The sequence below is a fragment of the Anabas testudineus genome, chromosome 7 (assembly GCF_900324465.2).
Source record: "Anabas testudineus chromosome 7, fAnaTes1.2, whole genome shotgun sequence".
Classification (NCBI taxonomy): domain Eukaryota; kingdom Metazoa; phylum Chordata; class Actinopteri; order Anabantiformes; family Anabantidae; genus Anabas; species Anabas testudineus.
Window position 1 is genome coordinate 5630011 of NC_046616.1, and position 13653 is coordinate 5643663.

The 13653-nt window shown below is 38.2% G+C and overlaps 1 protein-coding gene across 1 annotated transcript in view; it reads right to left on the reverse strand.

Moving 5' to 3' along the window:
* Positions 1 to 306: 306 nt before the first annotated feature.
* The window catches only part of chchd6a (coiled-coil-helix-coiled-coil-helix domain containing 6a), a 53058-nt gene continuing 39711 nt past the window's right edge, over positions 307 to 13653 (reverse strand). The window contains exon 8 of the mRNA XM_026368420.1: positions 307 to 966. Coding sequence (XP_026224205.1) covers positions 943 to 966 — 24 coding nt within the window. The 3' untranslated portion in view covers positions 307 to 942. The remainder of the gene's footprint in view (positions 967 to 13653) is intronic.

The following is a 13653-nucleotide window of genomic DNA, read 5'->3' on the forward strand; positions in this document are numbered from 1 at the left end:
GTGTCAAATCTCAAGAATTGGATTCCTCATGCTTCTAAAAATCTTATACTGTAGTTAAAGCTGCTACCATGGATATAATAAGAGAAGTACATATGACTCATTACATTTTTGTTTTGTGAAGCATTATTATTTCAGTGGGAAAGTTGCTCTGAAAGGATAGTGGTTTGATTTATTCTGAGGAGGTGATTAATTACTCAGTAAAAATAAAACTTTCTGGGCATTACAACTATAAGAAACACAACAAATAATTTAATAGCATATATTCTAATTCAAGGGGGATAAAGGAAAAAAAAACTAAAGACATGATCAAGATCAGAATAGTTTAATAAAATCATATAATACATCACAGGTATGATGAATTAAAGTTATGGCCAGGATTACCTGAGCTTATTCCTGCACTGTTAGAAAATATATAAAACCATTAAACTCAAGCAATATATCTCAATCAGTTCTTTCTTTTAGCTAAACAGCAAAACAAGGACGGTACCTATGCAAGTGATTCAGCTCAAACTTGAAATGCTTTTCTTCCTTTAGATCTGTATAAAAGTAGCAGAGGCTTGGACGTAAACTGAATTACACATTCAGCTGATGGTGGAGTGACCCTGAATGCATCTTTACAAGTCAATCTTAGAAATACTTTCTGCCGACCATTTGAATGATTAAAATGAAAAGTGCGCTGACTCAGACCATGCACCTAACACACAAAAACACTTTTTTTCTTTCCAAAAGCTGCCCTGTAGAATTTACTAGTGCAGAATAAGAGAGTAGATTTACCAGATGATTTTGCAGATAAATAGAATAATAAGAATGCTATAAAAACAAGGCATGCTAACAGCAAATCAACTTTCTTGTAATTCAAAGCAGGAATTTGACAAGCGCTGCTCTTAGTGCCAAAGTAAAAGTCTTTGTCAAGTAACTGTTTTACCCTTTTCCTCTCACTCTTCATCCATGGTTTACCAGCAGGTTCTAAGAGAAAAAGAGAGAAAAAACATGAATGATTTGTGCTCCTGTGACACCCTCTGACCTTTGAGATGCTCTTAGGTGCAAGAAGTGTCCATGTTTTGTGCATACTCTTGCAGCTTTAAATGACCGCAACTGAAAGGTCAACCCTGGTAATAGTAGGGATTATCTCCCTAATGGAGAGAAGTGAACCTGTTGATCGATGTCACTCAGCTCCACATCACTACTCAAAAGGCTTTTTCAACTACAGAAGGTGGACCACAAGATGAGGAAGTCGGCTAACCTCACCTTGTCTGGTGATTCTCTTTGTTTGTGCTGTCTGCATTTGGGATTTGTGTGAGTAAATCATTTTTCAGTTCAAATGTTATTACAAACAGAACATGAGGAAAAATGAAAACTCTGATGCAATGAAGCTCTAATTACAAGACCTCTTCTACAGTTGGTAAACTCTGTTAATGGCATCAGACCAGTACCATCTCCTTCCATTAGCCGGTCAATTAGTTAGTCTACACAACATGTTTTGCATTTTTAATAGAAGCAAAGTTGGGAATAGGAAATTAAGTGCATTAACATATTGTGTGTTATTGGCTGGCACCAATCATATGGCCTTTGACATGTCCTTTCATGTGCCATCTCACTTTCAAGAAGCATAAGGATTGCAAGTTATTCTTTGAACATGCATTTGTAGTAGAGCCTGACCAACACTGGATTATTGAAAAAAAGAGATGTGTGTTGATAAAAACATCTGGGTAACAGTGTATCAGCCATAATAGCAGCTATTTTAATACTTGGCCTGGCTTGAAGGATAACATACATATACAGTATTGTGCATTAATATTAGGTTTGTTTTATTGAGCAATATTTGAGAAATATCTCTTTGAATCCTTTCCCTTTTATATTCCCTGATAGTAGACCCATACAAAAAAAAGAAGTAAATTTTCCATTAATTATGATTTATACAATGAAAACATATCACATGCTTGTAACTATGAGCTTTCCCAGTAAAAGGGGTTGCATCTACTATTTATCCAAGGTCTTTAAATCATTAAATTAACACAAAAAAATCCCTGTAAATCTGTAAATTAGCTTTGGTTTCCAAGTCAGAAATCAAGCACGTTCACTGCACAGCAGTAGGGCTTAGGGTGATTTTAGAATGACCACTAGACTGCAGTCATATAGCTCCAGTAGGCGATGCGGAACAATGCAATCCACTAAACTAAACACAGAACGGGAGTTTACTGATCTGAAGTCAGCTCGTAGAGAGACAGATAGAGTGTATTTTTACAGTATGGACTGCATACTGTATGTGTGTGAGTAGGTAGAGCGAGAACATCTTCTAAGCATTGCAGATTTCCCTCCAGCTGTCAAAGTAAAACCATTAAACCACACACGGTCTCACAGGGTGATCAATATGGCTTTACTCTTCTGTCCTCGCATCTTATCTCACTCTGTTTTCCATATCTTCTCTTCTCCTCTCAAATACTGCTCTCTCTTTACTATCCTATTCTCTCCCATCCCCACTTATTAATTTCATTTTCATTTATACCTGCTGTACACGTAGTACAGAAACGTCCACTGTATGTAGAGTATATAGTACAATGACGTAAATTCCAACTTGAGAAGGCTTATTATTTTTCATTACCATTGTTAAACTGTTTAATTTACCTTCACTGAATGCTCAGTACAGGTTATAAACACCAAGTACCCACTTGAAAAACAAAGCAGCAGATGCTCTCATAAATGTGTGTGTGTAGAGTACATTTGTGCCTGAGACGGCTAATGCATGTTCAAAGGAAGAGGGAAAGAATAATTTGGCGCTTGCAAGCATAGAGAAAGACAAACCAAATGACGTGAGGTGGTGACCTTTAACCTGAAGTATCACAATTTGTAAGGTTAAATATAGTCTTTCTGATGTATAGTTCTTGTGTCAGCGTTGTTTGTGCAGTGCCTTCAAATTGAAGGAAGTTCATGCAATAAGAAACTTTAAAGATCTTTGAAATCATAATTTAAAGAAGAGATTTTACTATATACCTCTGTAAACCTTTTATTCTTGGTTTTCTCATTGACACTCTTTAATTATACAGAAAATAAACCTCCTCAACCTCCTCTGTAAGTCTTATGGCAAATGACCTTGCAGTGTAAGGTAATAATGTGTTATTTCAAAGAAAAGAAAGGAGAAGAAAGGAGAACCTCAGAAATCTAGCTACTAAAGTTACATGTTGCATTGGTCCAACTATGTTTACACTGGCACATTTTTAGTCTAGGTCAGCGTGGGCAACCACTTGTTTCTGATTACCTTGATCAGGAGTGTTCAGTCAATCAGAAGCTGGAAGATACCAATTAACTTTGTTTTCCCCCACTTCACCCTCATCCGAAATGGTATCTTCTGGCTTCTGATTGACTGAACTGAACTGAATGAGGAACAATCAGCAGAAAAAAAAGGGAAAACAAGCAGGGAAGTTGTCCTTGAGGACCAGGTTTGCCCACTCCTGAGGTATTTTACAAAAGCAGAATAAAGATATTCAGGATAACTAAATAAAGTCAGACTTGACCTAACTTCACTGTGGCTAAAGCAGGATGAAAAGTATGTCAAGCATGTCAAGTGAGGTGTAACTAATTATATACAAGAACCTATTGCCAACCAAAGATTCACTGATAAAGAGATGTAGAAGAGCTGTGCCCCTTCTCCCAATTTAAGCAGCTTCTCATGGACGCAAATGAGGAGGCAAAACATAATATAACAACAAAAGGAAACATGAGAAAATACCTGTCAAATGATTGTAGACCTGAATCCGTGAGTAGTATGGTGTAACTTACTAACTAACTGTTCCCCTGAGACTGTTATAATTACCATTCAAGAAATTATATGCCTTTTTCACACACTGAAAACTGTACATTCCCTTAACTGAACAGTGAAATTTAATGTAACACTGGACATTTACTAGCAAATTAATTCAGAACCCACAGAATTGTCTTGATGGCATGGCATACAGTAACTGTAATTGTGTTCATTACTGCTCTATTAACTGTTTACATTTTTTAACTGAAGAGGGGTGTAAGGGATCCTTTTATTAGTATTTACAGCAGTAGGGCGTTATAAATGGGACTGACTCAATATAATATACTTATCAGACAATATACATAGATTCTGTAAAGACAGCGGAATTTGTTCTGCACATTCATTTGGCACAGGTTTCACTTTGGATGTCTTTGTCACTGTATTGAAGCATACTTGATGTCTGTGTATCATAAGCTACATCATTTGTTTAAGTATAATGTTTAGAACTGCTAACTTTAGAAGTAAATATATATAACTCAAACTATATAACTCAAAGCAAGAACAATGGCAGTTCGCTGCTATTTGGTCTTTTACAACAAGCCTTTTTTCATTTCACTGTACACCAGTGAGACAGAGTGAGGGTAGTGGATAGTGAAGAAGGCCAAACACAGTAGGAGATGTAAGAAAAAAGAAAAAAACAAAAAACAAATAACCAATAGAAGAGACACAGAAGCAGCAGAAGTTTGCCTGTTCTCCATTCTGCCTGACCCAGCCTTGGAGCCTTGACTCAATTGGAAATCCATTTTATCTGATGACTGGCAGGCAATTGGGGCTCCCAGGTGATAGGCTGAGGCTCAGTGGTTGATAGGCCTGACCACTCCACTGTTGAAGGTTGGAAGGATGGAGATGGATAGGGATGTGGAGGAGAACACGTACTGCAAAAATTGTCTCCACTAACAAAGTCCATGTCAGGTTAGCTAGATAATCAAATGTTCTCCACTTGTAGCAAAAACGCGAACTCCAAAGGCAACAAGTCAATATTTCTAATATCAATTAAATTGTTAATTATATTTTCAAATAATCAGACCAAAAAACAATCTGATCCAAAAAAATCTTACATATTTTAAGCATAATGCAAACAGCAGCCAGTTGCCTTTGATAGAACTGCTAGTTTAAGAACTGTAAATAACTGCCGTACAACTATAAAATAAATAAAAATAAATAAACAAAACCGCACAAGTTTCACGTTAAAGTGAACTTGTCAACACAGCTCTGGGAGCAAACAATAACACAACAGTATTTATTTATTTACAAAAATGCCAGAGAAGAAAAAGAATCGATCTCTTTGGATGAATTTGGGTCTGAATTGGAGAGCAATCACAAAGGAGAGGCAGGCTTCAACTCATAAAGAGAAAGAGGAGGTGGAAAGACAGATGGATTGAAGGACAATGGGATACAAAATTGAGGCTGGTACAAAGTAGACTGTTCCGATAATGTTGCGGCTGCTTTGAGGCAACAAAAGCCGCTGAAAAACCCACCTAAAAGCCCTGCTGTTGTGCTCTCTTATCCCAGCCGGTGGTCTTTGTTCCACAAAACCTATTCCTAAGCGCGGGAGAAAAGGGGCGATAAAATGCTGACCAGAATATTGGTGTGAAATGTGCACAGAAAAAAAAAAAAATCAACGAGGTGTGTCAATTGCTTATGTAGCCAAGGTGGCTTTCAATGGAACACAATACAGGGCTGTGTTGAATTATTATCGGGACCCCCATCAGTGAATGCAGAAAGACAGGGAGAGTAGGGGGTCTGATTGCACGAGCCGACAGTCATGGTGGTGTTCAGAAAGGTCAGAATATAGCAAGCGAGGGGTAAAAAACTGGTCAAAGTGCCTCCCTCAGAAGGCCGTTATGAGTACCCTTGGCTCTCTCCCTCTCTTTATTTCTCCACACCCCCAACTCTTCCCTCATTTGAAAGCTTTAAGGGAGTTTGAGGGTCACCGGGGGCCATGAGGCAGATGAAAGGGGAAGCAAAGGCTCTAGATTTCTGTTCGATTGGACACTACAGCACAACAAAAGAGAGAGAGCTGTGAATACAGGGGAGGGAGAGGGGGAAAGTGCAATATACAGTAGGAACAGAAAGACAGGTGGCAAATAGTGACTGAGCAAGTGTTACATCTCTCAAAGAAGAAGACAAACTTCAAAGTTGGTTTGACAAAGTTCCATGTGTAAGAAAACGGGAAGATGTAAGGCAGAACAGCTACATTTAAAAAAACAATATTAATAGTATGCACACAATGGGGCCACTAACAGCAATCGTATGTAAGTGGACAAGCATTGCTGTTTACACTCGAATAGTGCTTTACTCAACTTCATCAGCTATGGGTTATTTTTTTCCCGCTCCCTCCAAAGCCACAAAAGACTTGGACACCAAGCAAACCATGCACAGTGGTGGGTAAAGTAAAGCAAAAATCAACCTTAAATTGATGTCAGTACTAAATCTTGACAATAATAGTATGAGAAAATACTATGCCATCACATCTTATTGTACGACTTATCCTAACCTTGATGCTGAAAGGATTAAACTTCAACTAATGGCAAGTTCAATAACACATTCCTGCTTGAACTATTTTACACAAAACTGGCTGGGAACATTGTAAAGTCAGCTCATGCACGCGGCCACATACTCTAATGGTAAAATTTTAATTTTTTTTTGCTACAACAAGAGTGAGGCTCTGGTTTCTTAAGAAAGTTTTGTGATGTGGTTTTCTTAGAAAACCCTGAGCTTTATGTTTGAATGAGCAATTTTTCGGAACAGTTTATATTCCAAGGAACAAGAAAAGAAAAACTTAATTCACTACCTAAATACCTAAATGTACAGGGCTGTTATTTCACTGGAATACTGAATGGCTAGATGAAAATATACAACTCACAGGGCACACAATACAAGACAGACGAACAACAAAAGAGAAAGAGCAACAGAAGATAATGACGCTCAGTGGTGATTGGTTGTGATCGGCTGTACAATGATCGATGCCAGCTTGAAAGGAGGCAACGCTGCTGGTTTATGACGGAGGGAACAACTGCCAACATGAAAATGAAAACAATAAGTCAACTGCATAGCAGGGAGAGAGAAATGAAGTGAGCGATCAAGAAAAATAAAGAGACTTTAGAAAAAGAGAAACAGATAAGAGGCAATATGGAATAAAACAAGAGAGACAAAGAGAGTGGAGCAGACAGAAAGAAAAAAAAAAGAGTTAAAGACAGACATAGACGCTAGATGAAAGGTGTTGGTTTAAAGGAGACAGAGGCAGAAAAACAAAATTGACAGATGAAGTAAGATTCATTAAAGATGGATAAAAAGAGACTTGAGCAAAAACAAACCGATGAACATTCAGTTAAACCAACTGACAAAAAACTCTACTCAAACCCACAGTTTGTGTGTGTGAATGTTTGAATTCAAGTAATTATACACAGGAACAGTGAGGTGCTCCACATACTGACTCCAATCAGCGGCAACATTAACACTACCTAGTGATTTTTAAAGTAAAGCGGTCAGCATGGGGAAAATTTAATGCTGGCCACAAGCGTCAGAACACACAGTGCGTCTCTGTTTGCTGGTATGGGGTTGACTGCTGAAGGTTTTCTATGCCGACCCGATATCCACCACCACAATATTAAAAGGTGTTGTTGCTGTTGTGGTGTTAATGTTAGGGTAAGGGGATATGGCAGGAATGATGTCAGTGAATGTCCTCACAAAGACAGCTGTAAAAACAGGCATGTGTGTGTTTACACTAACATTAATGACCACCCTTGACTCCATCCCTCTATTCCTGGTAACAAATTTGGCTGTTTTTCAATGAGTCAAAAACCTATGACTCCAGCGGCAAACTCTTCACACTGATACACAAAAACACACTCAAGGGTCATACAGACAAAATTGAATGAGGGGCAAACATACTCTCAAAATGTAGAGCTCAGAAAACACACCCAGGTCAGTGCTGTTAATGACTACGCTTTAGTATGTTTGGACAAATTTGTGGCAGCTAAAGTCATAAATGAAACCTACAGCTACAAAGGGGAAAATAAACACGAGCTGCAGATACCAGCTGCAGATACGGTCCAGTCATTAATGTTATTGTTTGTAAAATTAACAGCCTAACATATTTATGATTTTGTTTGTATTATTTGTTTATTTGGAGTATTTGTTTTTTGTGTGAGCCCATGTGATGCAACATGGTTGGTGGCAGTTAAAAATACTAATGTCCACATTTTGGAATTAATTATTACAGTTAGAAAGAAAAAAAACAACAACTTTCGGTCGACTGACCTTCATCACAGCACTGCTCAGTACACAACTGTGTTCTGGTGAGTCTTTATCAACTTTTATTCCAAACTGTGAGCTAGAATGGAAAAAAATAGTTCAAGAATCCCTAAAGGATTTTTTTCTTTGTCTGTAGGCAGTCCCAGCTAATGAGACACACGCAGACATCTAACTGAAAGCTGAAGAAAAACAAGAATTGTAAAAAAAACGAAGCTCCAAATGAATGTCACCTTTTTAAAATCAATTTAGATACCCTGCAAAAAAACATGGCCAACTAGTACAGAAGAATTTGTTACAGTTTAAGATTTTTCTTCTTTTACTTATTAATTTTATTCTGATTTTATCCAGGCAGAAGTCACAGTGCTTAAAGCACACAGTCATAAATACAGTGTCAAAGGATAAAAAGTGCCATGGTACATCAGTTTTGTAAGAAAGTTCAACATTTTATAGCAGAATATAAAAACACAGCAAGACTTTAGTCCCAATTAGAGCAACCTACACTAATGCAGAAGCTTGCAGTGAAACTGAGTTTTTAATCTGAGACAGTTTCTGTCAGAATAAATATAAAAACTGAGATAAACTCTGGTTCTTAATTAGAGCTAGTTTAAAGAAAGCTACAGACACTTTGTAATATTTAGCCATGCATAGCAATGAGGTGAATGTGAAGTTCGACTAGTTGTTCGCTTCATAAATTTTCTGTCATAGGAGTACATACTTAAATAAGAGTGTGTCAAACTTTCTGTGTGTGCGGTCAGTAGCTGGTCCGGCAAGCAGCTGAGGCCCCTCGTTCTTCTTCATTAGGGCTGACTGCTCAGGGGGCTGCTATCTCTTACCTTCTCCACCTAACTTCGTCCTCTGTCCATCTCTAATCCTTCCTCTACAACCAATTCCACTCATTTTTCCATTCTTGAATTTCGTCCTCCAGTACTCGCCTTTTTCTCACACCATCTTTCTCCTATCTTGCCTGTTGCCTCCTCCACCCCTCTTCGTTTCTCTCCCCGCCCTCAGGTGCCCTCAACTTTCTTCTCCATCTTTCTCTCTCACAAGGGCTCACTTCCCCATCTCCCCTAATCCTTCATCTGCCTCCACTTCATCATTTTCTCTCCTCGCTTCTGCCATTATGTTTACTAATCATATTTTCTGTATATTTCTCTTTCTCTGGTTTATTTTATTGTAATGTCTCTCCCGCTTTACATCAGTGCTTATCACAAGGTTAATCTCTACTTATTCAGACTTACTCATTTCTTCCTCTTTCCCACAGCCTATAGAGAATGCCTGTTCCAGTATTTGTTTCAGTTATACCAGCTTCTGCCTCTAAACATCTAATATCTGCTTTATTTAGATCTAATTGTCTCTTCTTTCACTGAACTCTCTTGCTATGCTTTAGTGATCTCTTCTCTATTCTTTCTTTTACTTTTTCATTTTGTGTTTGTCATTTTTCAAGACCATCACATTTATTTCTTGTTGGTCTTTCACTTCTGTCTCTACATCCATGTACATCGACGACATATTTTTTGATCTTCAATAAAATGCTTTGTCCTCAGCCTTCTCTTTGTATTTTTCTTGAGTTTGTTTTCTATATTGTTATCTGCCGGCAGAGAAGCTGAGCTGCTGTGATCTTTGTGCCAGCATGACTTCTGTTCAATCAAGAATAAAACTGAAGGTAAAAGAAAAAAGAAATCAATATTAGGTTTTATACCACTGTGATTCACTGGCTTTGTGAAAGTCTATGTTCAGATACAGCAACTGATACAGATTTATTATCAGTATATCAGTATTGTCAATAGGGTTTTCTTTGAGAATGGACTTATCAAAAGTTGATGAAACTATTTTCTCTGTCCCCTTATCTTCTGGTGGGCTATCCACAGGGAATCGTACTTGTATACCAAGCACGCCTCTGAAACAACACAGGCTCCTACACGATGAAGCTGGGCCATTTTGAATCACAACAGTGTTCAATACCTCTCAATATAATGCAATGCAGTACATCAACAAGACCAGCTCTGGTCAAAAAAATAAAAAATAAAAATAAAAACAAATCTGAGTTGAATCAATTCCTCTCTGACACGTCAACAAAAACTGAATATTTCAAGATTCACAAAGGGATTCATTACAGGGACGTTGTGGCTGATTTTGTAGCATTGTACAGGTGGTAATTACTTAATTACTCAGTAAAACATAATTGATTTTAAAACAGGATGTTTAAAAAAAACTGTAAAAAATAAAATTAGATTTTAAATGTGGGGGATTTCATCTGTAAATTCTGTTGCACTGAGAAAGGCTTCATGCTAATACAGCACTTAATAGCTCTGCATTGATTGTCATCAGTCAAACCTACTACCCACTATTTCACCTACCTGTGGTTCTGGATGGAAGGACCGTCAATCACTGAACAGTCCAACAACCTAAATTATTAGCAACACACAAGAAAGAGGAATTTTAATTTAAGGAGTAAATTAATACCCCTCCCGCCGGAGAAGGACAGTCAATCTTTATGCACTGGGTAATTTGGGAGCGTGTCTTGCAGTATGATAACTGACAGGTCTGACATCTCATCAGCAAGTCCTCCTACTCCTTACTGTAACTCGCCAAGGCTGTCAGGTACTGCTGCAGTTCAAAAGCCTGGACAGCTAGGAGAACACACTGGCAAGGTGAGATCATAAAATAAAAATCTAATTTAGTAATAATCCAGATGACGACTAACACACATGAGCTTTACACACAGAGGAGCTGTGCGCAGCTATGTGTAAAGATGCATTTCTGTCTGTTGCGGTATCTTAACATTTATTGTTATCTAGACATGTTATTTTCTTCTTTATCTCCGATGTCATCAATAACGAAAGGTGAGATAGTATGTTGCTATTGGTCTAGGGTGGTGGTTGGCTTTCTCTGTTTAAAGTAGGTCTCCTATTGTGCAGTACATTTTTTGTGCCATGCTGGAAGACAAATATACAATCAATGATAGATTCAGACTTCCAGGTCTGTAACAGTGGTCTACAGTAGACTAAGAGATGATAATAAATAAAATCTATCTATCTACACGTAACAGCAAAAAGTTAATATTATGAAGAATCATAAAAACTAATTGTTTTACAAAGGACTTTAGTTTAAATAATGACAATCCTTTGAATATCTGCACCTCATATTTTATTTCTGAACAAAACCAGTGCTGCAGATGTATGTAATTGATTGAAGTTAATTCATGTTCAGCATATTGATTTTTGTTTTTAGATAGATTTGAAAACAATGATATTTTGACAATAAAAAAAGAAAATGGAGAGATTGCCTAGACATATCATAGAAACAGAAGTGTTTCCAAATCTCTTTCTCAATCATGCTGTTGCACCTTACCACTCTAAACTTCACTATAGGTTTTGCTCCACTCTCTGATTCTAGCTCTTCCTCTCCGTTTTCTGTTTCCCTCCCTCTTCAGCCAGACAGGCTGCTTTAACTTCAGGAGCAACTCCCTGGGTATTAGACCCAAAGCTTGCTATGTCTGTACTCCTCAGCAGGGCTCTGGATACACAGGTACGTGTGAGTGTGTGTGCCTCAGTAGTTGGCCTTGCTAAAGGGGAAAATAACGGCATTTAAAGTTTCCGAGGTCTCAACTTGAAGTTGGCTGGATCCCAACCTTGCTGTAGCTCCACATACGTTGGTGTTTGAACACAGTGCAGTACCACTCATCTCTCAGTTTTTCTAAAATGTCTTTTTCTATTTTCACTCCTGTTTTGTTTTTTCCTTTTAAATTACAAATATTTTCCTCCTTATACAGCATCTTTTATGCACTTCTCTGCTCAGATTTTATGAATCCCCACCTTGCCAAATCTCTTTTGTACCTCTTCTACAGTCTCTTATTTTTCAGTCTGTCTTCATGCTTCTCTTTCTCTCCTCTCTCCGTTGTGAGGCGAGACTGCGACTTTGATCAGCATCTGAGCCAGGCTCACTCTGAGACTGGCGCTAAATGACTCGAGATTGCCACCAGCGGTACAGACTGTGTGTGTGTGTGTGTGTGGTTTATGTCACAGACAAATGACTAGGGAATCCCACTGAGTGTCTGGACAGTGTGTATGTGTTCCATCTAACAGTGCCCATGTCAGGCTCAGCCTCCCAGAGAATAATGACGAGAGGTTGTCTGCTCTGTCTCTGCAGGCTCTTTGAGGTCCTCCCCTCATTGGCCATCAAACACACATGCATATACACATAGACACATAAAGATGGTAGTGTAACCCAGCTGGAACAGGTCTGTGACATGCAGGCCTGTCTACCAACCTGCTGGGACACTGATCAAAACACATCACAGTCACTTCTGTGAGAATAGAAAAACAAAACAAGAACAGAACCAAATTGAGCCCCAATTAAGACCTCTTTCGCTCAGTAAAAAAGCTCAACAACAAAAAAGCAACCCCTTTGTTTGCTTTCTCCTCTTACAGGCCTTGTTTTTGTCATGTTTAATATAATACCTATAATACCTGTTACAATTTATCACAGCTACCATATGTAAAAAAAAAACAACTTTAATGATCAGAATTATATCCTGAGTATAATTATTTCAAATTTAGATATTATCATACCCCAATGAATGATCATGTTAAAGTTAACTAAGCTGAATTGCAGGTAACCATAGTCCAAAAACCCTTAGATTGTGGCAGTTTCAGTCATATGAGAAAAATTCTGCAGCCCAGGCTCAGTAAACATACAGTAGACGTGCTTTTATACTATTACTATACCACATACTATGCATCCACTAATACTAGACAAGGCTAAAAAAGATTCATCAGAGTCATTATATCTTATCATGGTAAGTTTAACAAGATGGTAAGCAATACCTTTTTAAAACAGAATTTCATGCAATCTAGTAACTTCACAGCCTACGCTTCTACACCACAGGAAAAAAAAAGTTATCAGCAATAACCAAACTGACAGTGACAGCTTTTAAAGACAGAAAATGGAGGAAGAACTTTGTAAACTTTCAAATTGACAGGGTGAAAGTCACGGAGATGCCTTGAGGGCCAATCAAGAGGAAAGACCTTGATGTGTAGGTTAAAGCAGACTGCAACGTAGCAAGTTATTCATGCACCCCTCCCCCCTCACGCACATGCACATATTGTGTATGATGAGCCGTGCTCTTTTAAAGACAGTCTTCAAAGAGTCTTCACTTCACTCCTTGTTATCTCATACTAACTAGCTAATATGAAGAAGAAAGTTTCAAACACACACACACATTACACCAACCATTTTAAGGACATCTGGTTCTTTTACTTGTAGAAAAACAAGAGCAAACCAAACTGCGTATATATAAATGCATGTTTGAGTCTACATAGTGTAATACAAGGCAGATACAAAGGATCAGATGCCATTGAGAGTGCGCACACGTACAAGCAGCCATGCCCACATTACATTAGTACACGAGCAGAGGAATCAAGTTGCAGCAAGCTGATTATCACATGCTGTATTACTGTATGTCAGGGGAAGCCTCAGTGCCCCTGAGCAATGCAGAGGAGATGTGAGCAGAGAGCAGCATGAGGAGAGTAGAGCAATACGTTGGTTGGGTGCATGATGAGCTGCTATGCCTTCAAATCCCTCTACTGTACAAACTT